Source organism: Synchiropus splendidus, chromosome 5 (genome assembly GCF_027744825.2).
Source record: "Synchiropus splendidus isolate RoL2022-P1 chromosome 5, RoL_Sspl_1.0, whole genome shotgun sequence".
NCBI classification, from domain to species: domain Eukaryota; kingdom Metazoa; phylum Chordata; class Actinopteri; order Syngnathiformes; family Callionymidae; genus Synchiropus; species Synchiropus splendidus.
In genome coordinates this window covers 28,370,813-28,395,343 of record NC_071338.1, presented here as the reverse complement: position 1 = coordinate 28,395,343, position 24,531 = coordinate 28,370,813, and the positions used below count along the sequence as shown (strand labels likewise).

General features: G+C 47.7%; 1 protein-coding gene across 2 annotated transcripts in view; it reads left to right on the top strand.

Annotated features, from left to right (window-relative positions):
* The window catches only part of gse1b (Gse1 coiled-coil protein b), a 160,972-nt gene extending 137,077 nt beyond the window's left edge, over positions 1-23,895 (top strand). For both annotated transcript variants that reach the window (XM_053866779.1, XM_053866777.1), the window contains exons 3-17: positions 2,382-2,579; positions 9,810-10,018; positions 13,996-14,162; positions 14,438-14,641; positions 15,282-15,449; positions 15,526-15,884; positions 15,957-16,287; positions 18,100-18,722; positions 18,785-18,897; positions 18,977-19,241; positions 19,605-19,718; positions 19,865-20,239; positions 20,528-20,854; positions 20,946-21,049; positions 22,241-23,895. In XM_053866779.1, the coding sequence (XP_053722754.1) occupies positions 2,382-2,579; positions 9,810-10,018; positions 13,996-14,162; positions 14,438-14,641; positions 15,282-15,449; positions 15,526-15,884; positions 15,957-16,287; positions 18,100-18,722; positions 18,785-18,897; positions 18,977-19,241; positions 19,605-19,718; positions 19,865-20,239; positions 20,528-20,854; positions 20,946-21,049; positions 22,241-22,384 (3,701 nt within the window). In that variant the 3' untranslated portion in view covers positions 22,385-23,895. The remainder of the gene's footprint in view (positions 1-2,381; positions 2,580-9,809; positions 10,019-13,995; positions 14,163-14,437; positions 14,642-15,281; positions 15,450-15,525; positions 15,885-15,956; positions 16,288-18,099; positions 18,723-18,784; positions 18,898-18,976; positions 19,242-19,604; positions 19,719-19,864; positions 20,240-20,527; positions 20,855-20,945; positions 21,050-22,240) is intronic.
* The last annotated feature ends 636 nt before the right edge of the window (positions 23,896-24,531 follow it).

Sequence of the window (24,531 nt, the reverse complement as noted above, 5' to 3'; positions counted from 1 at the left end):
CTCAATGCCCGCTAATTTTGTGTAGGACTCATATGCATGATGATGAATCATGAACCAACTATTTGGGTTATTTTTAGTAAAGCTTGACAGAAAGTGATGTATGGAAGTCAACCAGCAACCCTACAGTTGTCAGGCAAACTAGACATGCTATAGCAGCTTGGGTGGCGTTGAATGAAGTGGGAGTGTTTTTGGCATCTCTTGTGCAATTGTAAAGCCAGTGCCTTGCTCAAGGGCACGTTAAGCAGTGATAAGACAACGTTAATACAACTGTTGCTGACTCATGAAACTGATTTGGGTCCATGTTTCGTCGGCGATGTCTTCCCAGGTGGTCGCTGGACCCGGTGACCTGAGATTGTTTCCAGCTACTGTGGGTTTCTTATGGACAGTAAATGATGACAGTCGAGATGGAGGGTGTTTGTCTCCTGACGAAATCAAGTTGACGATTGAAGGTGTCTTAACCTCACATGGCTAATACACGTGTCTGCTTTTATATCCAAGTGGAAGGGTGCTTCGTGTGTTTAACCCATCCTTCTCCCTCAATACATTAATACCTTCACTCTCCTCTCGGCAACAGGGTCAGATGTGGTGACCGACCGAGCCCCAGGCCCCTCCTCCTTCTCTCTCTTTTACCCTCCCCCTCCCCCCGCTCGCCTTGGCAGGGCATGCATGCCTGTGTGTGTTATCTACAAATGGCTAAGGAATTATAGGTTGAGAGGAGAAGAGAGGAGGAGGAGGCGGCAGGGAGGGAGAGAGTGTGAGGAAGGAGGGTTGGGGCAGGTGGGGGGGGGGGGGTTTGGGGTCATGTGACATCGCAGCAGCTGCTAGCCTAAGAATTTCTGTTTTCTCACTTAGAGAGGGAGCGAGCCGGCGAGAGCAGGGGAGAGATAGGCAGCGTGTGTGGTGTGTTGCTTTGTTAGATAAGCTCTAAACGGTCTTTGTGAGCGCCAGTGCGAGAGACAGGAAGGCAAGCAGGCAGGCAGGGAGGGATATAGGGTGGATGGGTGAGAGGAGATAGATAGACTGAGCCGGAGAGGAGCAGGAAGATGGTGTGTTTCCTGTCAGTAGCTGCCTGTGTGTGCTGGGCTGGGCTCAACGTGAAGATGCAGCCATGGGGGATCCAGGCTGTTCCTCTCCTTTGTGCAGTAAGGAGCTACCAAACCGCTTTTTTTTGTTTTTTTTTCCAAATCCATGGTGGCGGGGGGGGTGGCCGGTCATGAACTACTGCCAGACCTCCGGATGTGTGTCTCTGTCTATTTGTCAAGGGTATCTCTGCTTCCACTCGGCGGTTTTCTGTGTGATGTTGCACTTTAAAGCAGAGCGTTGTGTCTCCATAGTGAGTTTGCTCAGACTTTTTTTTTGTTGAACAAGCGTCTGACAGTGTGTGTGTGTCATCTAACATGTTGGCTCTTCAGCACGGTGTGCATTGTTCAGTGAGTAGTCGCTGTTGATTCCATTATTAATTGTGTGCCGGGTTCACTGGGAGTGCAGCTGGGGGGTTACAGGCAGGACGAGGCGAGAGGCTCAGGGAATGTTCTCCCTCTCTCGTGTCTGACTCGCGTCTCCTCATGTCTGCATGGGGTCCCGTGCCTCTGACCCCCCCCTCTCAGGAGGGAGCATGCTCTTTTCACAGTCTCACATTAACAAGTTTTTCCTCATGTCATATGAAACACAAATTTGCTTTATGTCGTGGAATGATCACGCACAGCTCTGGTATTTAGGGATTCCTCTGGCAGTGTGGTGTCACCTTTCATCACACTCAGAGGGTGGAATGGAACACGTTTCACCTTTAATTGTCGCAGTTTATCAGAGGTCTAACAACCCTCCGCCTTTTCTCTTCCTTTTAACCACTTGATGGAGAGAGTTTATCACACATTTGAGTCGCCGTGTTCCCCCACTGTCCTGATTTGAGGAGGTTAAGTCCCCCAGCAGCTTTAATTGGATGAAGCGCCATCTGTAGTTTTTTTTTTTTTTTTTTTAAGCTTCGGTGAAAAGTGTCTCCCTCTATGAAGTAGAGATAGAAACAGCGGGTTCTGTTGCAATGATGATATTAGTGAGTAGTTGCTGCTCGCTTTGTAGTGTAATCTTTGACCGCAGACCCGAGGCAGACGCTCTGCCAGACGAGCAGAGGAAGGGTGACCTGCCCTCCGACCTTTTACCTCTGACCCTCCGCCATACAACGACAGGCCCTCTGCTCCACACACCACAAATCCCCGTCCACACCAGCTGTCACAAACACTTACTCACCACCAGGATGCGGACTGTGTCCTGCTCCGAAAGCATAGCATTGACATTTACTGCTCAAGGCTTCAGTCAGGATGATTCTTATTGACTTCACTTTTCTTCATCTGATCTCCAACTGAATCGCCTCTGTCTGTTTGTAGGCATGAGCCATGAGCCAAAGTCACCATCCCTAGGAATGATCTCGACAGCGACACGGACCACGGCGACGGTCAGCCCTCTCACTCCATCACCGCTCAACGGCTCAATCGTAGCCAATGGAAGTCCGGCAAACCAGTCGGCTCACTCTGGATTCGCCGCTGCTCTACGTAAACTGGCAAAGCAGGCAGAAGAACCGCGAGGTAAAGCATCTGTAGTAGGAACTTGTTGGATAATGGTATGTGTGTAGGAGTGTCGTTGTGGTTTCACTCTTTACGCCATGGTTACACATGAACAACCATTGAACTCTAGTCCAGTAAGTGACACTTTGTTCTTGCATTATTAATCCAAACACAATGACTCCGTCTTTCGGCGGAGGGGTTGAAGACTGAAGAGGTGCGTCCTCATACTTGATGGTTTGATGATGGCCAACGAAATAGCCGCATCCTTGCGTCACTTAAACCTGACACGTGAGCAACTCTAACATTATGAAATGAGCACCTTTCCTGGTTTCTAATGAACCATTGAATCTGTCTGCTGTTGTTTACTCCTTTCCGTAGATAGGAAGCAAAATTCTGTCCGTCTATAACGTGGCGGAGTTGCTGTCAACTTCACTCGTCAACTTCAAATAGTCATTAGTTCAGACCTCATTTTTAAACATTGTAAAAACAGTCATTGTACGCATTATTTTCCCGTCCATCTGCGACCACTGTTTTCGTGTCACTGTGCCGTACATGCAGTTGATTATCACCGTGCTAATATGTAGCTTGTTAATCTTGTTGTCTGTGTGCCTTTAAGATTACACTTCCAATTATGGTTTAAAACGTGAATATTCCTCTTTCACATATTCATGCAAATGAAAGTGCAACTCAAATAGCTCGAGGGTGCGCGTTCCCAGAGGTGGCTCTGTTCTTCAAAGCTGATCCCTGAAAGCAAATGCACCGTAAACGTGCACAACACAAGAAATTAGCTCGTAATGAGGATCCATTTGTTTCCAGAAAGCCTGTGTGTGTGTGTGGGAAAATTCATGTGTCGCCGTGAGCCTGCACTCTGGTGATCAGAGAGTTGCAGCGACCTCAGCTGCTCACCCTTTGAGCCTTGCTCCTAAATCAGATGGTCCCCTACTTCCTGGCTGTGTCTGCCCACAATGCCCCTCAGCACTCTGGAGTCCTGAATCCTGAGAATGATTTATTGCTCAGACACACAGAGGCTGGCCCAACCCCAGCCTCTTCTCACCTCTCTCTCCGTCCTCTTCCCGTGTCCCAACGTTGTTTGTCAGCTTTCTGGCTATAGGATTCAGTGAGAGGCTGATCTGTCACTCTGTTTTGGGGTGCATCGATCAACCATTTCCAAAATGGTCTCATCTGAATTGGGAACCTATTATTATTATTATTATGAATATTACTATTAATAAATTGTGACTATTTACTCAACTTCAACCACAAATGAAGTCTTATGTTCTTGGTTTCTTTTTAGTACAAGAAATTATTGCAATATGTAGTAGATTTATGGCCATTTACCTGCTGAAATATTATTTTAAAATGCAACCACCGTCTTACAGTCAATGAGCAAGATGTTGAGTGAACGCCCCAAAGCCCTTTATTGTTTGAGAGGCCAGTTTTCCATGCAGGAAGTGACGGTGAGTCAGCCACAGGGCACACGTTTCTGTCCAGCCTCCGAGTCTGACTCCAAGGGCTCACACACCTTTCTGTCTGCTGAGCCTGTATTTATAGGCAACACACACTCCAACACGCCCACACATGCAAGCAGTTGTCTTTGCAACTGCGTAAGACAACATGATTCCTCAGCATGCTGCAGCCTGCTTTCTTTTCATTAGCTGGCTTTGATGCAAGCTCCCAGCCCTTGCTATCATCTCGGTGAGCTGCTCTGTGAGACATCATGACTCAGTCTCCCTGCCTGCAGCAAACGTCTGAGCTCCGGTGTTGCTGGCAGAGTGGTGAACACACTCTGGTACCTTTACCTGCTGAATGTAAATCGCTGCGAGAGGCGTGATGGATAATGAGCATCAGACCCATGATCCTGTGCTTGCTGGCCTGCGCACACAAACACACGGCGTGGACAAAGAGATAACACAGCCACTGTCACACAACGCGTGCCTGCTGATATCTGATTAATTAGGCAGATCTGGTTTAATCCGCTCTGTTGTGTCTCCTCACACTTGTGGACTCGCACATGCCTCCAGAATCCCAGCGCCGGTTTGATACCAGCTGTGGGGGCATTTTTTTCCGGTGTGAGAAAAGGTGCGCCAGAGCTGGTGAAAGAGGTTCCGAAGTAATTAACAGATTTGCAGGCACCTGAGGTGTTGGTGTGGCTGGAGGCTCTGCTTGTTCCTGGGAGCCCGGAGCATGCTGGGACAGCGAGGCGGCGTGTCCGTGACCTCTCCATCTGGAGCTCGCCTGGAGCTCTCGTACACAGAGTTGTTGCCTTGCTTTTCTTCAAGGCAAAAGCCTTGAGGCGGTGACTGTTCCTGAAACACCCACAAACAAGCTCATTTGCCCCTCGACAAGCCAAAACCACACACTTTCCCTCCCTGTGGACCTGCAGCTCCGAAGCATCATGTACAGTAGGTACAGTCAGCAGAAGGCGCTGAGAATTGCTCCCCTTGTTTCAGTTCATCCGCCATCTTGCACTGGCTTCCTTTCCCTTGCTGGCACAGCAACACATACACACACGCGCGCACACATGCACACTGTGCGTGTCTCCCCTCCCCCCGCACAGTGATGCAGATTACAGGCTTTGTGTTGTCAGTGCGTGGCCAAGACTGTAGTAGCAGTAGCAGGTGTGTGCAGTGTTCATCTGCATCACTGGCTGTGTGCGTGCGCGTGGCGATGCTCGCGCGTTATGGTGGTGTGGCATATGGATGCTGGGTTGGCTGGGCACCGCTACGCACACCAGGTGTGAAATGGACTGTTTAATTAAGTGCTGATGTTGTTGTAATGCATGCTGGGAGGACGGAGGAGGCAGTGGGGCGGGCGTGTTGGCGGGTGGAGAGGAGCACCTTCTGCCTGGGATGGCTGGGGCTGCCAGTGCTCGGCTGCTTGGCAGGGATGATTTTGCGAACCCCAAATTATATTGGACTGTGTTCCCCTGTCAAGACTGGATGGTCCGGCAGGCTGCTGATGAAATGGGATGGAGGATGTGGCAGGAATTCCACTGTTATTGATGAGCTCACTCTATTAAAAATGGAGGCGTTCACTCATGACTCTACTTTGGCTGTAGGGCTAAGTGTGCGTTGTTATCAGTTTAATATTTTTAATTTATTTTAATTTTTTCCCCCCACACGTTGTCATTCCTCTGGCGGGGCCACCCACGGCTGCACTGGGTTATCCTTCCCCTGGCGGGGAAATCTGAAGCCGAGCCTTGCTGGATTCTGTGCTTCTGGCTTGGGTCCTGTTGTGGGCGGTCCTGCTTCATCTGTGCCTAATTTGTGGTTGTGATTTTGAAACCATTTTCACTTTATTGAAACACAAAACAAACACAACCAACTCTAATTCTGAAATTCTCCAACTGCTGTAATTTACTATACTTCAGTGCAGTGATTCTTAACCATAGGGCCGGCGCCCATGGTTTGGCCGGGAGCGCCTCCTAGACGGCCGCCAAAAGCTTTTTGTTATACACCTTTGGGTCGTGAGGGCCATGTGACGCTCAGTTCTCATATATTAGCCACATATGGAGGCAGTAGTGAGTCACTGAATTGACTTGACAGCTGCAAATCTGTGATAGTTAACAACTTGTTGAAAAGAAAAAAAGATAAAGAAAGTGATTTTGCCCCCCCAAACAGTAAAAACTGTTGATGGAAGCACCTGTTGAAGAAGCCTTGAAAATTAATTAAAACATTTTATTGTAGTATTTTCATTAAAATTTTACTTAGATCTTATTTGGAGTTCAAATAAAAATGAGTGTTTTGATTTTGTGATAATTGGACCTGGTTTTATTGTATTCATTTTTTTTTCAATTTTCTCAATAGTTTGCATTAAGTGTATTATTTTTTCTTTTTAGTGAATTTCATGAATATGACTTGCACCTGTTTTTGCTGCAATCACATGGTGTCATGTGATTTCACAAGGTTTTGGTTTGTTTACTTGTAAGTAGATTCGATATGGTTATTGATCACAAATGAAATCAAGAGCAATGAATCAGTTCTATTACTTGAATGGAACCCATGCCCATTGGTTCTGGGAAAGGTGGGCCCCGAGATCAGAAAGGTTGCGAACCCCTGCTTTAGTGCACTGCACCTTTAGTGTCCTCCCAGTTGGAGCTGCAGGTTGTGACTGAAGCAGCTGTCGTCAGTCTTCCGGCGTTTGATTCCGATCACTGGTTGTTTTCTGTTTGTGCGACTCCTCTGTCTTTGGCGTGCGCATGTGTGGCTCAGCTTGAGCGGTCAAGTGTGGAGGCAGCCTGGGAGAGTGGAGTCTGGTAATAGAGGAGGCGATGGAGAAAAAAAGAGCCTCACATTAATCACACGCAGCTTGAGAGGGAGACAGCGTGCTCTCCTCTTTTATATCACCTCTTCCATTTTATATTTCCCTCTGCGTCTATCCCTCTCTGCCAGTGGCTCCCCTCAACGCCGCCTGCTCACGGGGAGAGTGACAATCAGTGCAGCTAATGAAGTGCAGGTCAGGAGCTGATGAGCCTATTTTGGAGGGAGGACGGAGAGTCTCCTCTCCTCCTGCTGCAGATCCCCTGCAGGGCAAGCATGTGTGCCTGTCGCCTTTGTATGAAGGAGGTGGCAGCTCACGCTAAAATGACGGTGACAGCCATTCCTTTCTACGGCGTGTTGGAAAAGGCGCTAGTGATATACATCTGGAGACTGTTGCACTGAACTCGAGTAAATATGACAAGGGCTTGTCGTGTGGTTGGATTCTGTTTCAAGAAACGTCCCTTTGATGAAGTGGTGGGTGTGTGGTGGCGGCGCCTCGGTGAGAGGAATAATGCCTCTCATTTGTGTGCAGAGGTGTCTAAGAAATGCGACCGCTAAAGGAGCTGTTTTCGGCCTTTTAATGTTCCTTTTCTTCCCCTCACCTGCTTCTTTTTTTGCTTTCTTAATTATTTAGTCTGCCCTGCCTCAACATGGAGAAGGAGGAGAAAGCCGGGGGAGGGGGGGGTTGGAAGGAGATTGAGAAGAGGTCTGTTGCTTAGCAGTTCAGAGTCACTGTGATCCCCCTCCTCTCATCTTTTCACGCACTCCTCCCTCCATCCCTCCCGCCTTATTTGTTCCCCGCAGTCGTCTATATGCACACAGCGTGTGTGTGTGTCTGTCTGTGTGTGTGCATGTGGTGAGTGAATAGGTTGTGACACTAGAGCTGTATTAAGTGTAGCTCCATTCCCCAGGCTGAGTGGGCTGCTATTGATTGGCCTAGTCTTGCAGGGGAGAGTAATGGCTCTCTGAGGTGAGGGGGGAGAATTAAGCCACTAATTGCCATTGTGAAGACAAGATATGCCCCCCCCCTCGCCCACCGCCGCCTCCTCGCCCTCCCTCCCACCCTTATCAGTCTACTCTACTCTCAACTCACACTTCTTACGCACTCTCACTTATTTCCTTCCTCCAATCTCCACTCATCACCTTTCATTTTTCATTCTCACATCTCACCTCACATGCATCATCACTATCTTATCGTCACATATCTTGGCCCACGGCTCCTGTCGCCACTGCTGCTTTCACCCACACATGTGATTGGGGCTTCCTTTTCAATTCTGCGCCGACTGATGGGACTGTGAATCTATGTTGTTAATATTAAAAGATATCTCAGTCCACCTCTTTTTTTAATCTTCTTTTGTTTCACTTGACCTAACATCGGATTTGTAGGAACAACACCACTCATTTGGTGAATGCTTTCCTGTAATGCAGAGACTCTATAGTGGTCAGAAATATAACTGGGTTTTGTGCATCCAACCCACCTTTTCTCATTCACCTATTGATGCTAAGAGATGGGTTGACCTCATCTCTCTAGACCAGAGGTGAGCAATTGGATTTCCTACGGGGCCAAGTTATATATGGTGACCATTAACAGGGGCCATCAAACCCAAAGAAAGGCGAGTAGGAGAAATTTGAAAATAGAAATCAAGTGATGACATCATGCATGATTTTGAAATTACACTCTAAAATGCACAGAAACTTTGGTTCTTTAATTGAAACCACATGCTATTTAAAGATTCTCAATGTGTCTCATACATTTCAAAATCTACTTTTAATTATGATGCATTGAAAGGGACAAGAAATACTACTAAAATAGTCAAAAGAAAAGCACATATAATTAAGACAAATAATTATGAAAAAAAAAAATCAACTGTGAAAGTTAGGTTTCAGTTGCATCATAATGAACAAAAAACAATGCACAAGACAAAAGTGTCAGTTGTATAGTTTTACTCTGACTCCAGGAGGGCCACATAAATACAGTTAAAGGGCCGCATTTGGTCCCCGGGCCGCACTTTGCCCACGTCGTCTCTAGACTAACCTTTAATGTGGTCCTTTTGAGGTGTGAAGATAGCGTCACTTTAATGCGAAATAATCACTGGTATTCAGTCCATAGAGTCATTCTTTCCCCTCCACACCTTCCTCTAGAACATTTAGGTGTTAAAAATCATACTTAAAATGCTTACCACAGCAGCCCGTGGGGTTTGTTTCATTGTTGTCATGGAAGCCAGATTCTGTCAAATAAGGACTGACATTTGTTGTCGATGGTAAACACCACTGAAGTAAGTATAGATCTGAAACCGGTATGAGGTTTTTGCTTTGTTTCCGTCACAAACGGCTTTGAAGCACGTAGATGCAAGCCGACCTGCGCAAGGACGCAGTGCTACTGTCCTTGCGGCAGCACGGCGTCCCACAGAGATGATTGTGACCCAGATCACTGCGTTTCAGGAGACGGACTGCTCTGCGTGCGTTCAGCAGAGCCGGTGATCTGAAAGTAGAGGGAGAGGAAGCTATAGTGGACGAGGGAGTGTGAGAAAATAATAGCCACAATGTTTTAAAGAGAGTGGAGATATTAAGAAACACATCACTACATACTACAATATTTTTAATATCTGCATAGGAAATGAGTTCCACTGTTGATGATATCACATCTGAAATGAGTTAAAGTAGACATGTATGTTGGGGAAGTGTTTCAGTGTGTGCCCTGATTGTCGTAGACTTTCTTTTTGCCGCTCAGAGTCGAGATTTATGTGTGTTGTTGAGCCGTATTTTTAGTTGGTCTGATTTATGGTGCGACCTTCCCGTCAAGGCTGTGTGCCTCCTGATCCATGTCAGGAGACACGAGAGGGTTAAGGCTTTTAATCTCGCCCTGTACATCAAATGCTGTAAATCTCAGCGCACTCTCATACGGCTCCATCGATTATCGGCATATTTGTCTTTATTGATCTGAAGCTCGCGGTCCTATTTGGGAGCTAATTCTCTCTCGCTCTCCTTGCAGCTGCGTCCTCCATCAGCAGTGAATCTTCTCCCGTGTCTTCGCCAGCCACCAACCACAGCTCTCCGGTCAGCACACCCAAGAGAGGTCCACTTGGTCCGGGGTCTGTCCTGGTTCCCCCGGTGGGCCACAGCGTGCCAAACACTCCACCGGTAGTCACCATTGCTCCCACCAAGACCAGCAACGGCCTGTGGAGGACAGAGGGACGCCAGGTGAGGACGGATCACTTGCCTGTCGAAGCTAAGCAGACACGCCATCAGGCAGGATTATTGGCGTGTAGCGCTCTCATCTCTGTCGGTCCGTGACGTTGGCATCTACCAGAGTGTGATGTGAAGTCGGTTCTTGAGATCGGCAGCTTGCACAAACACACTGATGGGCTCTGAAGAGGGATTATTGGATTTCCTGACCGCCCTCTAACCCTCACTATTGCAGCGTGCGCTTGACATATGTACGTTTGACATAGCTGGCGGGTCAGTGAGTGTCTGCCCAAGCCCTCTCATCCCCCCCCCCCAACCAAGTAGCTTCATGCGTTAAACAATGCCAGCTGCCACTGGGACATTGGGTGACAGGCTCAACGGCAGCTAACATCTGTGCCCCTCCGGAGCCCCTCCTTTTGTGCCCTATTGGCCTTGGACTGTCCCCTCCCAAGTCCCCAGGCTTTGCCCTCCTAACCCTCTCAACCTCATGTCCAGCAGTCAAGTGCGTCCGCCGCACTGTCGGCCTAACACCTTCCCTGTGGTTTGGAGCGCAAGCCGGCGAGTGCTGCTTGCTTTGATAAGGAGTGGATTATGGATTATGGTCTTGCTTTAAGCCTTCTTATCGCAGCTCAGGGCTAATGGTGGAGGCCAAGCACATGGTTATGAACAGCACTTGGCATCATGTGGAAGCTCTCTGGAGCACTTGAATCGATCTCAGGGGAAAGCAGGAAGCGCTGTCGGGAAGGGTGAGCGAGGAGGTCAGCAACTCTGCGACGTGAGGGTTCATCCATTCCATTGTCCCCTCCTCGTGACCTCCCCATGACCCTGACTCTGCGTCGTGGCAAACAACCGTTGTCACACTCTCAGGACGGCAGAAGAACCCCCAACCCCCCACGTTTGTTCAGACCAGTGGATGACACTCCAGGAAGTAAGCTGAGGGTTCAGTTTGGATCTCTGCCACCGTTCGTGCTGTCTGCTTTTAGTCTTATATATGTGTTCAAGTTTGAGCCTGGATTAAGAAGGTCATGGCCTTGGGGGTGAAATATGGGTGGCTCTGTGGACTGGATGTGGTCAAAAGCTGGTGTGGTGGGGGGGTTTGTGAAGCTTCTACTGGTGCCATAAAAGTTGGCGCCATCTTGTTTTTCTATTTTTCTGTCACTCAAACATAAGGATGTGTGGGACCAAGGCATACAGCAGTTCCATCGTAAACGATAAATACCAGTGAGGTATCAAACACATAAATAATGGCAACAGCAATGGCCACTACGTTAGCGCTGCACCCATGTGGAAGTTGTGTTGTAAACATTTTCCACCATCTTCAGAGAGAGCCGACAACAGTGTTTGATCCCTGTCGAACATCTGGCCTGTTGCTGTGTCTGTCTGTGTTGCAAGCTTTGATTTGTCTACGTCTTGCGGGGTCGGGGGGGGGGCGCCCCCTAAAGGAGGGAGGGGTTTCGTGCGTTGGCATTTTGCTTTAATGACTGCATGGAGTCTGCTCCCGCTGCTGCCTGTAATTGCTTTTTAATTGGCAATTTGGATTCATGGCTCCATCTGAGAGACGTAAACGAGCATTCGACAATGCATGGGGTCTCCCACCCTCTCGGGAGGTTAGCAGGCCCCCACTCTCACAGGGGAAGATGGAGGGAAATGGATGAGTCTTTGAGTCTGAGTGCTTGTGTGTGTGTGTGGCGGTGTGTATATGCCATGTTGCTGTTCTATTGTGTCCCTTTTGAGAATAGAGCGAGTTGTTTTTTGGGCAAGGTGACAGGTCAGAACTGGATGTGGGAGTGCACGAGTTGCTTTGAGCGTATGGTGGATATTTTGCTTGTGATCTCCCTTCCGTGAAAGGGTTTCTATAGTCTCTCCTGGTGATGTAAAAAAAATAAATAAAGATTTATGAAGTTTTTTTTTTTTTAATGTGGCATGAGGGTGGAGCTTATCGCAGGTGAAAACAAGTCATCAATTTGGAATGTGGGACCACATTTTCAGTCCATAATACTGAGGGTTTTCTTTTTTGTTTGTGTAATGACAAAATATGGAAACAAAATAAAATAATTATTTAAAAAATGAGCAAGTTATTTTGAAAAACCGATGAGAAAGGTCACGATAGTAATGAATTTAAGATGCGTTATTATGGCAAAAACAAACTAAATGAGGTGATCTAAACTTATAGAGGCTATATTCTTTCTTCTGTTTTAACTATCTCATACTAATGCAAAAAAATGCATAAAAAATGTTCAGAAGTAGGATTATTTATACGGCTGGCAAACAAGTGCACTGTCAGTTAAATTATACAAAGAAATAATTGACAGCTAGCTGTGTATATTATTTGTAAGAAACCTATATACAAGATTATTTTTAAAGGGGTTATATCAGAAGTATTTTAAAAGTAAAAGGCATGTCAACTTCCTCTGTGCCGGATGGCTGCTGATGGGAAGGGGCTGCCCTGGTCTCCCTCTGCTCGTAAAGCTGGGGAGTAAATGGGAGAAGAGGTGGGCTGTAATGAGGGCAGGAGGTTTGAGAGAATGGAGCCACTCACTGTGAACTGAAGCGTCACAAACAACTAGAGAAAACGGTAAAATTAAACTCCGAAGCTCGTCTGTAGGGGTGGGAGTCCAATAACACCAAACGGTTGTATGGAGTCTAAACATTATTTTGGAAAAGATGTGAGGGAATCGGTGTCGGCTCGGGTCATCGGCAGCGGAGCGGGAGGTAATGGCTCGGTAAAATGGGATTTGTTTTATTAGCAGTGTTGTTTATCTGAAGGAGCAGAAGCTGCCGCCACTGCTGAAAGGTCTCTCTCAAGTCCCAGGGAGCCTGAGGTTAATTCACTGGACCCAGAACTGACTTCTCCCTGCTGCTTTTTCTGCCATCCTCATTTAAACAATTCCTTGCATAACTCGGCAAGTTTCTCTGTTCCGCCACTGCATCTGCTGGCAGACGGATATCAAAATGTTCTCGCACTCCCACAGTAGGAAGTTGTTCTGAGACGGTGTGCTCTGTGTGTGCACATATATATATGTGTGTGTGTGTGTGTGTCTTCTGGGAGTGAATAAGTGAGAGCGGGCACGTTGCCAGAGGGAGAGCAGGAGGTGAGAGAGATGAGGCGTGGACTGGAATGGAGGTAGAAGGATCTTGCTTTATGGACTTCCCTCTAGCTTTTACAATGTGCAACTTGTTTGCGCGCACACACTCATCCAGGATCCAAGAAATGGCTTCACACTATGGTGCAAGTGGTGGGGGCTCTGCTGGTGTTAAGCATATTTAATTACAATGTAATTAGAAGGCAGTGCAGCCGTGAACCCTGAAAAAACTGGGGCTCTGCAGCATGAGTGAATCTGTAAAATGTTTAACAATAGTAGCTAGCGAAAAGTGCTTCTTGTGTTGCAAAAATTTGCTGTCAAAATGGGAAACAACAGCATCATTTAATAATGAGAACTGTAAAAATGTACTTTAGCACCTGTGTCTGTAAATAAATATCATTGTTGAAATGATAAAATAATTGTGGAAATACCACCCAAAAGAAGAGGGTGTGGTTTTGAGGTGGTTGCTGAATAAGTTATCTTGGATTTTAAGGTTACAAATTTATCATCTTCCAGGTGCAACGGTCATGCGAATGAGAACTCTCTGAGCTCAAGTCTGGTCCAGAAGCTTCATTGTTGCCTTCTATAATCTCTTCATCCAGGACAAGAGGGAGATCTTGCCCTGCAAATGAAAACTGGGAATATGTGACTGCAGTCTTTGTGCATCTCTAACTCCCGAGAGACGACGGTGTTGCGTCCATGCAGCCGTCGGAATGTGTGAGAAAGCGCATTAAAGCGCCTGAGGTTTTGGGTGCGAGTGAGGGAAGCAGAAGAAACATAAACAGGCCTCTTTTTTTTCTCTCCGGTCTCCTCCAGCTCAGAGAAGCTTCCATGCACAGTGACAGGCGTGACGGTCACAGGTTCTCCTGAACAATGACTGAGACTCTCTCTCTCTCTCCATCTCTCCAGGCTGACTCAGGGCCTCGAGGGGCCAGCAGGGAACGTCTGGGTGGAGAGGGGACCCTCCCACAGGAGAAGGGTGGCCCCTCTGTCCCTGCTCATCTCCTGGGAAACCCCTATGCCTTCGGTCTCGCCCCCAGTGCTGTCATGCAGGATTCACGATTCCAGCATCTCAAGTGAGTCTTTTTATTCAAGTGGAAACTCTGTGTTTGATCTGATGCCCGAGCCAAAACTCCTACGGGCATATGTTTCATGTGATTCATAAAATGCACTTATGCAGACACTTTTCCTGCTGTCAGTGTCGACTGAGGCTTTCTAGAAGATAAAAAGATGATGTGCTGATATGCTTGTGATATTATGAACGATGTGCATGGTGGGCAAGGTTGTTGGTTCAAATCTCCTTGTGGTGACTGTGTTTATAGTGCTGTTATGCTGACCTTTCCTCCATCAGTCTCTCCAGACAGTTGCCGGGCGCTGTCCCGCCGGGCCACGTGCCAGAAGAGTACCTCCGTGGGTTCAGGCCTTACGCCACGACCGAGGATGCCCTGCGGATGCCCTCCTTGCCGCTGGGCCTTGATCCGGCCACAGCAGCTGCAGCAGCCGCGGCGTACTACCATCCCAGCTATCTGCCGCACCCGTCCTTCACGCCGTACAGGTACGAGTCCGACATAAAATTCACACACTGATCCGATTCAAGTCGTTTTAGAAAGGTGTGCAATGCAACGATGTGACACATTAAGCGACGTTTCTGTGTTGGTGGAGGAGAGACTCACTGCCTGTGAACATTGGCAGCGATTTCAAAACACCACTGTGTTTGATTTGTCACCTGATTTGGCGGTTATGATTCGTGATGATGCCATTTCAAGTTGCATTTCAGTGTAGCCATCATAAAATTATGGACTTCAAACCTCACAGTAAGACTGTATCCAGCTCAGCTGAACCATTCAGCCTCCCATGAGACAAATCTTCTTCCAAAAAAGTTTCCAAAAAAAGAAGGCTCCTAAATGAACCGCGCAGTTTTCGCAGTAGGTCTCCGTTTGACTGCAGCCTGTTGGTATTTAAAAGGCGTCCTGGCTCAGACGGTCCTCCTGCCCCTGAGTCTGTGGGCCCAGTGAGATCAGAAGACGACTGCATCCATCACGTGGGGTAGTGAAATGGATTTAATGAGTAGTGGATGTCACAAACTACAACCACAATCATATTTTCGTGCAGTGAAGGAGCAGTTCAAAAAATGAAATCACGTAATGTCACAGAAGGCTAACCTTGTTTCTCTCTCTTTTGTCCTCATCCTGCAGGATGGATGATCCGTTCTGCCTCTCTGCCATGAGGTCACCTTTCTATCCGCTGCCAGGAGGGGGAGCTTTACCTCCCATTCACCCCTCTGCAGTCCACATGCACCTACCAGGTGTCCGCTTTCCTGGCGACTTCACGCACCCGTCTTTGTCCGCTCTGCAGTCTGAAAGGTAACACGCATTTTTATTTCAAAGCTAAATCTCTGTGTGTCTCTTGTTTTCTGATGTTTTCTTTTGCCGTTCCCAGGCTCCAGCTGGAGGATGAGCTGCGGCAGCGTGAGAGGGAGCGAGAGCGAGAACGGGAGCGGGAAAAGGAAAGGGAGCGCGAGGCTGAGAGAGAAAAAGAAAGGGAGCGTGAACGAGAGAGAGAAAGAGAGCGCGAGAGGGAGCTTGAGAGGGAGCGAGAGCGGGAAAGAGAACGGGAGAGAGAACGGGAGAAGGAGAGAGAAAGAGAGAAGGAGCTGGAGAGGCAGAAGGAGCGAGCTCAGAGGGAGAAAGAGTTGCAGGCATCCAAGGCCATGGAGAGCCTCTATCTGGCTGAGCTCCATGCCATGAGGGGTCAGGAGGACCGGAACAAGCCTGAGAGACTCACACCAAACCGGGCTGGTAGGTTCCTCCTCCGCAGCCTCCAAAGCATGTGCTAGCGTTGCACCGTCAACACTGACGTCTCTTCCACAGATAAGACCAAAGAGCCCGCCCTCCCTGCTCCCAAACCTGTCCCACCCGGACACCACTCCGCCATTGTACAATCGCACCACGCGATCCCGGGTCTGATCTCGGGCCACGGCCTTTACATGGGACCCAGCACTGTTGGCGCCGGTCTCCCGTCGTCGCTGTTGGCTCAGAGGGCCAACGAGGAGGAGAGATGGTTGGCACGGCAAAGGAAGCTGCGTCAAGAGAAAGAAGACCGTCAGTACCAGGTGTCGGAATTCCGCCAGCAGGTTCTGGAGCAGCACCTGGATTTAGGACGGAGCTCTGACGTGCCCGATCACAGGACGGACTCCAACAGGTAAGGTTTCTTTCTGACAACTTCAATCTGTTCCTGGCTTTCATTTTCTGGCGCCTTTAGTGGGCCACTGCTAGGAGGAAAGGTCTTGAGACTTGACCTGCCAGCAAGATCTAGAAGTTACTTCTGGTCCTGATAGGAAGCTTCAGAGGGAAACGGTGCTCCACAGCTTGTAGGAGGAAGAATCGTATCTCAGTGGAGGTGGTCATAATGTTTTCTGTCTGGATTCATTTATTTATTCTGTGTTTACCCGATGAGTTGCACCTGGTTCCACACATTTGAAAATGTCATTTTATTCCCGTAATGAAATGTATTTGTTGCAACATGGCCTCACTTCTCTAGCACCCAGTCCCAGTCGGTGCTTGATGAAGACCGTCTTTATTTAGAAGTCTTGACAGCAGCTGAGCTGTTGACTTTGGTCTCAGAGACAGGACTACTTGTTAGACGGGGTCAACACCCAGCTATGACGTCGAAGTCCCGAAACAAAGTCCTCCTGACGACTGCTATTTTCTGTTGGAGGAGGCAGGCGGCGGGCGGGATGACTGAGATACACACCAGCTAATACCCTGCTAATCCTCTCAACCTTGCACAGCATAAGTCGCTGACTTAGCCTCCTTTGTGACCGAGTTTGTGTCATGTGTGATTCAGGAGCGGAGGTTGGGGTAGAGCTGAACTGTGGGATGGCAGAGATACACGCGTCTGCTCCGGCAGCTCTGTCATCACCTCTCCAGGCCTGCAGATTGTAGATAAAACGCAAATGGACTCGCTACAACACAGACATGGCAAATATGAGGCCGAGGTCTTTTGGCTGCTGAATGACGCTCCGTGTTGTAAGCTGGAACCAGTTGAAGATATGGTGCTGTGGTGGGGTTGACTGTCAGAATTGTCAACTAGGGAGGCTCCGATCAGGGTTTTTGCTGCCAATCGCCACCGATCACATGGATTGACAAAATGATGAGCGCTTCTGTGTACATGATATGAAAACATTTTTATGTACCTCTTCAAGAAGGCAAAAATAGAAAAAAACTTGCAGAATGCAGCAACTGTTCTGTCAAAAGGACGACTGAAAAACATTTAATTGGATGTGAGACGTCACAGTTTGGTGAATCTCTTGACACTTTGCTGTGTCCGTGAAATATTTACATCCGAGACAGAGAGCACGGCAGTCGGTGTTGCTGAGCTAAGGAACCAGCGGTCTCACTTTCATGAGCCCAGAAAACTCTGTGCGTGTTTATTTTGAAGGCGCTTCCCTGCGCAGCATTTTCCCGTGCATGTGCTGCAGGATGCAAACTTGACCTGACAGATTGAAAGAACCTCCACGGCAGACATGCTGATGCTTAGTAGGGGGGTGTGGACGCGTCACAACCAGGAGGGCTTGATCAGAGCGCCAGCTGTTACACGTGATTGGTTATTGCGGTCACGATCGGTGACCGCTCAATCGATCGGAGCATTCCTATTGCCAACTGTTCATTTTAACCATGAAAGCAGGAAGCGGGTGGTGAATTTCAAGGTTGAATTACTACCCAGTCGTGTAAAGAAGCTGGGATGACCTTTGACCAGCGTCAGTCTAAATCCATTATTTCTCACTGTGTATGCATGTTGTTAATCCCATAATCTCTGTCTAATAATCAATTGACCTACTTCCCTCTCTACAGTAAGTCACTAACAGTACTGTTGCTGGACTTATATGTTGAAGTTCCCAGGAATAGAACCATCCTTTTTTTCATCTCTGCTTGTCTGGCCTGAAAAGCTCACTGATTTCCGGTGGCTCACTTTTGTCCTCAACCTTTTCCTCTTGTCTTCTGTTCTCCTCAGGCAAAACCATCATGATCCAGGCAGTCGTGACGTCCATCCTCACCTGGGGGCCCCGCCCCCACTCATTTCCCCGAAACCTCAGCAGCCACAACGCGATCACCACCACCCGCCTCCGCCCACCACCCTCTGGAACCCTGCGTCCCTCATCGAAACCACCTCCGAGTCCAAGCGCAACCACGAGCCCTCAGGGATGGGACACTACGAGCTGAGTCGGCTGGCCATGGGCCCCTCCAAGTTCGAGGATGGGCTCAGGAGGAGGGAGGGGGCCCTGTTGGAGAAGTTCCCCCAGCAGAGAGGACCTGCGGGCATCTCCGAATCCAGCACGTTCCTGGCTGACCTGGAGAAGTCCACTCACTCCTTCTTCAACCAGCACAGGTCGTCACTGTCTCTTAGCAGCCAGTACGAGCTGGACGGCGCCATGAAGAGCAACTCGGGACTGAAGAGCCACAGCCGGCACGCACAAGGGGGCGGGGTCGTTCTGGGGTCGGGGATGGGACAGGTGGCCTCACTGGGAACGGCTCCAGACACGACCTTGATCTATGACGAAGTCCTACAGCAGCACCGAAGGCCGGTCAGCAAGCTGGACCTGGAGGAGAAGAGGAAGCGGGAGGCCCGGGAGAAAGGTAAGTCTCTGTGTCCTGTAGGTGGCGCTACCGTCACTTTCAACCTTCACTTCTGTCTGCAGGTTACTACTACGAGCTGGACGACTCGTATGATGAAAGCGACGAGGAAGAAGTGCGGGCACATCTCAGGAGAGTGGCAGAGCAGCCGCCCCTCAAGCTGGACGAGTCCACCGAGGTAACACCTGCACACAGACAAACGGCCGGCTTCAGTAAGCTGCAGCTTCACACTCCCTCTCTCTCACCTGTCGGGGCAGAAACTGGACTTCCTGGGTATGTTTGGCTTGACCACTGTCAGTCGACGGGATGAGCTGGTGCAGCAGAAGAGAAGGAAGCGGAGGAGGCTGCTGCGAGAGCGCAGCCCGTCGCCGTCTTCCTCCCAATCCAAACGCACACCTCCCCCTCCTCAACTGAGCACCCGCTTTACTCCTGAAGAGATGGACCGAGCGCCCGAGCTGGAGGACAAGAAGCGCTTCCTCACCACTTTCAGGCTGTCACACGTCAGTCTGCAGCAGCGGAGAGGTACGACCTGCACAGAGATGAATCTATCTATCTATCTCTCCATCCATCCATCCATCTGTCCATCCATCCATCTAAAAATCTATGAACTATCCATCCATCCATCTATCCATCCAACTATCTATGAACTATCATCCATCCATCCATCCATCATCCATCTATCGTCTATCTATGAACTAGCTATGAACTATCCATTCATCATCCATCCATCCTTCCTTCCTTCCTTCCAGCCGTCTATCATCTATCCATCCATCCACCCACTATCTATCTAGCCGACTCTCCATCTATATCAAGTACCGTTAGCTGCCAGCAGGTGGGGGTGTTTCTTCTCCCTCGCCTCTGAATCTGCTTCTCATTTATTTATAGATAATGAGCGGGTGGTGGAGCTGCTGCAGGCCATCAAAGAGAAGAGCGTAACCTTGGATACCATCAGACATGCCCCTCATCCGCTGTGTAAAACCCCTCCGGCGCAGATCACTGGTGAGAAATATGTTAATGGACTCAACCATACATTGTCGCTCGCCGCCACGGCGCTCTCACATGTAACGTCAAGTGACGGCACATTAAAACATTCTCTGTTTGGCAACTTTGACCTCCACCTGACTCACGCGCCCCAATCGTTGCAGATTCAGCGTTATCCCAGCCTCCCTCCGAAACCGAAGATCACCCCGGTGTCAGACCACAGAGCCCCTCCTCACGCCGCTCGTCGTCCCCCATTGGCCATCACAAACCCCTCGGGGAGACATTAAGACCAAAGGAACCCCCATCACCAGCTGTCCACCCAGACAAGGCCCGGGGGCCCGGTGAGGGACACGTCTCCAAGAGGAGCTCCAGCCTGCTGAACAGCTTGCGGCCCCCGCTCCCTCTACCGGCTAAAGAGGGTCCTCACAGCGTGAACGGACGCACCAAAGCTTGGGACAGTTTCACCCCGGAGGAATTCGCCCAGCAGTTCCACGAGTCTGTGCTGCAGTCCACCCAGAAGGCTCTGCAGAAACACAAAGGTCTCAGAATTACTTTGTTTATCATGGGGAAATGGCTTTTCGTTGCAACTCCCACTCCAAATAAAAAAGGAATAAAGAAATAGAGAATGCAGTGTTCCTCAAAAAACATGTAAAATAAATGATAAACATCTTAATATACACTAAGAGCTACAATATATACTGTGTATACACATTATAAGGAATTCCAGGCTATAATACAATGTTGTTGTCAGTATTATTATTAAACTAAAAGAGCCATTGCACAGCCAGTTCAGCTGCACTTCAACTCAGACTTGTCTTTCTCTTCAGGTGGAGCCTCGGGCATGTCGGAGACTCCACAGGAGTCCTCTGTCCACTACAACATTCCAGAGCTCCAGAGCGCCCCCGGGAGGCCGCCACACTCCCAGTCCCAGTTGAACACACACACTTTCCCTGCTCCACTCACACACACACATCCTCAGCCCAACGGGCAGCACTTCCCTGTTCCGCCACACCGGGAAGCCTCAGGGACGAGGGACGACCTGTCGGGTCCAGATGGGGACGAAGACGAAGAGGAGGATGAGGAAGAGGAGACCCCCAGTTCCAAGTGGCAGGGGATCGAATCAATATTTGAAGCTTATCAGGAATTTGTGGAAGGTGAGCTGCGTCGCGTACAAAGTTGTAGTTATTGTTCTTCGCCACTAGATGGTGGTATTTAGCGTTGACCGTGTTTATTTGTCCACTGCAGAGCAAAGTTTGGAGCGACAAGTGTTGCAGAGTCAATGTCGAAGACTAGAAGCTCAAAACTACAACCTCAGTTTGACCGCGGAGCAGCTGTCACACAACATGGGGGTAAGACGGGTTCAATCGCAAACATTTAAGCCCAACTCGGGCAGCCACACCACCTGAAACAGCGGTTTTCGAGTTCTGCTTTGGAATGAAAATTTTCAAAAAGGATATACATTTCAATATTTTTTTCTTCAATTTTCCCTGAAAAAATATAGCTCCATGTATTTTAAGGAATTCGAAATTTAGAGGAATCATCTTTTATATTTTAACAAATCTGTAGTGGAAATAAGAACAATTTCAGCAAATAGTTGTTGAAAATAATACACACTTTTGAGTTTTTATGTGTGAAACTTTCACCTGTCGTGGTCAGCACTGAAGCAACTGCACAGATGAAGACTGCAATTGCTGCCATCTTTTAGTTTAGTTTAACTTTGTAACAAAACGTTTTGATACATCTATGCAATCTGAAAACAGACGCTCAATGTGTTGTTTCAAGTGCAGGCCCTCCATGTGTACTACGTCATTTTACTCCATTTTTACTGAAAGCATAGGAAAAGATCTGTTTTGATGTGGAAGAGGCAAAATGTGATTTTGGAAACAGAAGGGAAGGAATTGGAAGTGAGAACGCCTTACAAACTACCGTCATTTCCAGTACTATAGACTATAGGCCGCTACTTTTTTCTCATGGTCTCTGTGGCTTAAACATTGACGCGGCTAATATATGTATTTTCTTCAGGCTAAGGAGCGTCATGCTGCTAAATATTGAGCCACACTAATATTGAGGTCACATCAAACCAATCAATATTGACCTTAAAGTGCCCAAAATGCGCTGTTTTCGCCCACGTTTCAGGAGCTCCGCCCACAGAGCCGTTCTCTCGGAGGAGCAGCAGCTGAGAGACCGGCTGTGGTGTTGGAACTTTGGACACACGGGTGAAAACAGAACGTTTTGAGCACTTTAATGTCAATAAAAGATGTGAGGAGTTCATGATTCAGGTTCAGAACATTGCAGAGTTTGTTTCATGAGTCAGTCTCCATTCTGGATCCTGTTCTCAAAACTAGTTTAGAAGTGATCCTCATGCGTTTTAAGCACCACTGACCTTTCTACGGCGCAGACAGCACCTCTGCTGTCCTCTAAAGTCCGGACTTTACGGTAATATTCTGACACGTTGATGACGTGGGTATAACCGAAATTGTCAGCAGGTGGTCATAATGTTTTGGACTTCCTGTTTAACCTCGTCCTTGTCCCTCGTGCAGGAGCTGATGTCGCAGAGACAGAAACTGGCAGCGGAGAGAGAGAAGCTCCAGGCGGAGCTGGAGCACTTCAGGAAATGCTTGACGCTGCCCCAGGCGCACTGGCCCAGAGGCACTGGCCACTACAAGGGCTACCCCCCCAGGTGACCGAGGACACCCGTCTGACCGCCCCGCCGCCACTCATCCTTCCAGACTGAGCCGGGCTGCCAGCGCAGGACTAGTGAGTGAGACTGAATGGTGAAGGACACTGTGGCATCAAGGGGCCTCCGGCGTGAGCCAAGGCAGCCGGCGAGCGTGGAGCAGGAGAAGCTGAAGAAGAGCAACACGCCCCGCACAGACCCGCTTCAGTCTCTGCTGCTGCGCCGTCCCTCGCCGCCACAGACAATCCTGCCAATGAGGGACGGGCGCCGCCACCGTGACGCTCCAGACGCTCCGGGCCCGTCCCCAACTTTTGGACTGGAAATGCACTTAAGAAGCTGAAGAACTACACAGTGGTACGATGTTACAACAAAGAACTCTTTAAATGAGGAGCAAATGCACAGGAATAAGGAAATGTTTTATTTCAAAAATTTAAAAAAAATGAAAGAATTTAAAAAAGGTGCTTCTGCCTTGTATTGTACATAATATGAAGACTTAAAAAAGAATTTTGTATGTTTTTATGACTTCAATCATTGTTCTTTAAGAAGAAAAAAAAAGCCTGCCATTTTTATATGTTTTTGCTTTCGGGTTGGAAGAGAAATCCTGGCTTCATGTGTTCGTACTGCTGCTGGCCAGAACAGCTGGAGATGAGACACTGAAGAGTCCGGTGGAGGCGCTCTTCATCCTGCAGCTCATACCCAGCCATCATCATCATCATCATCATCATCATCATCATCATCATCCTCGCCCATCGAGGATCGTTTCAAAACAGTTGGCTTGCAATTTTTTTTAACTTTTATTTTTTAACACTTGACATTTTTATTTTCCACTTTGTTTACTTGACTGTTTTATACAGACATGAAGAGTCTTTCAATGCAGCTTTTTTTTTTTTGTAACCGCCGAAACATCTCGTCCTTCATCCAACATCGCCCCGCATCCGTCAGCAGTCATCATCGTGCCAAAATGAAACACAAACTGTAGCGTTTTTTTTTTTGTTTTTTTTTTTAGGCCCAGTGAGCCAAAAAGCATGACACCGTTCAAGGCCATCTCTGAACAAACACCTGACCTATTGGCGTCCGCTCATTCGAAACATCACTTGTTGCCAAAATGTCAAAGAGTCGTGCAGGACTGAAAGGCATCTTTCTGTGCCTCGATCGTAAAAGCTCTGAGGCGGAAGCTGCTCCTCGCGCGCGAAAACAAGTGCCTCAATTGTCTTTTTGGAGCATGTTCACGCCCCCCACCAAACCACAGAATTCAGCTCCGAGTCCCAGTGACTCTAAATCAACTGCTCTAAATGAAGGATGTTCGTGCTGAGAGCGCACCCTGCTGGTCAGACGAGAGCTGCCAACAAGCCCCCGTGTCTCCACCCCGCACACGCCTGCGATAGCCTCAGTGGATGATGTTTAGATGCTGTGAATCCTGTTTTTTATGTACTTGTTTGAATTCATTGTAATGTAATATATTCTTTGTTGAATGTAGTAATTAGGTATTTATGAATATATGGCTGTGATTTCAGACAAAAAAAGGAAATAAAATATTTCAAAAAATATTCATTGAATTTGTCGTCTTCTCTGAGATTTTTTTTTTTTTTTATCTGGACCATGCACTGAATTCCTACCTTCACTGCTGACAATGGTGTAAATGGGTCATGAGTAAAGGGAAATAAGTAAATCAAATAAATGTGAAAAATAAAATAAATGAATAAAAATAAACAAACATTAGCAAATGTTTTATGTTATGTTATTGCTATTTTCTTCGATTCATTTATTCTTGTAAAAAATAAATATTGCTAGCTGTCTTGCGAGCTCACCAAATTTAAAACTCTGAAAAGTGATTTTAACTGAAAAAAAAATTGTACTATTAAAATGTTGTTTTTTTTAACAATTCAATGACATGTTATCAGCATTTGTTTTAAATCACATCACAACAAATGTGCTAATTAAAATAAAATAAAATATATATTAAATTATTTTTATTATTATTCAATTTCGGCAATGATTTTAATTTATTTGATTTAATTATTAAACGTAAATTTTCATTGTTTTTTGTTTTTTTGTTTTTTTTAAGATTACCTTGTTATGTTTACTTTATTGGAATTTCATATTATACATTTACAAGAGCAAAAAAGTAAAATCAACAGCAAAGTCCTGAACTTG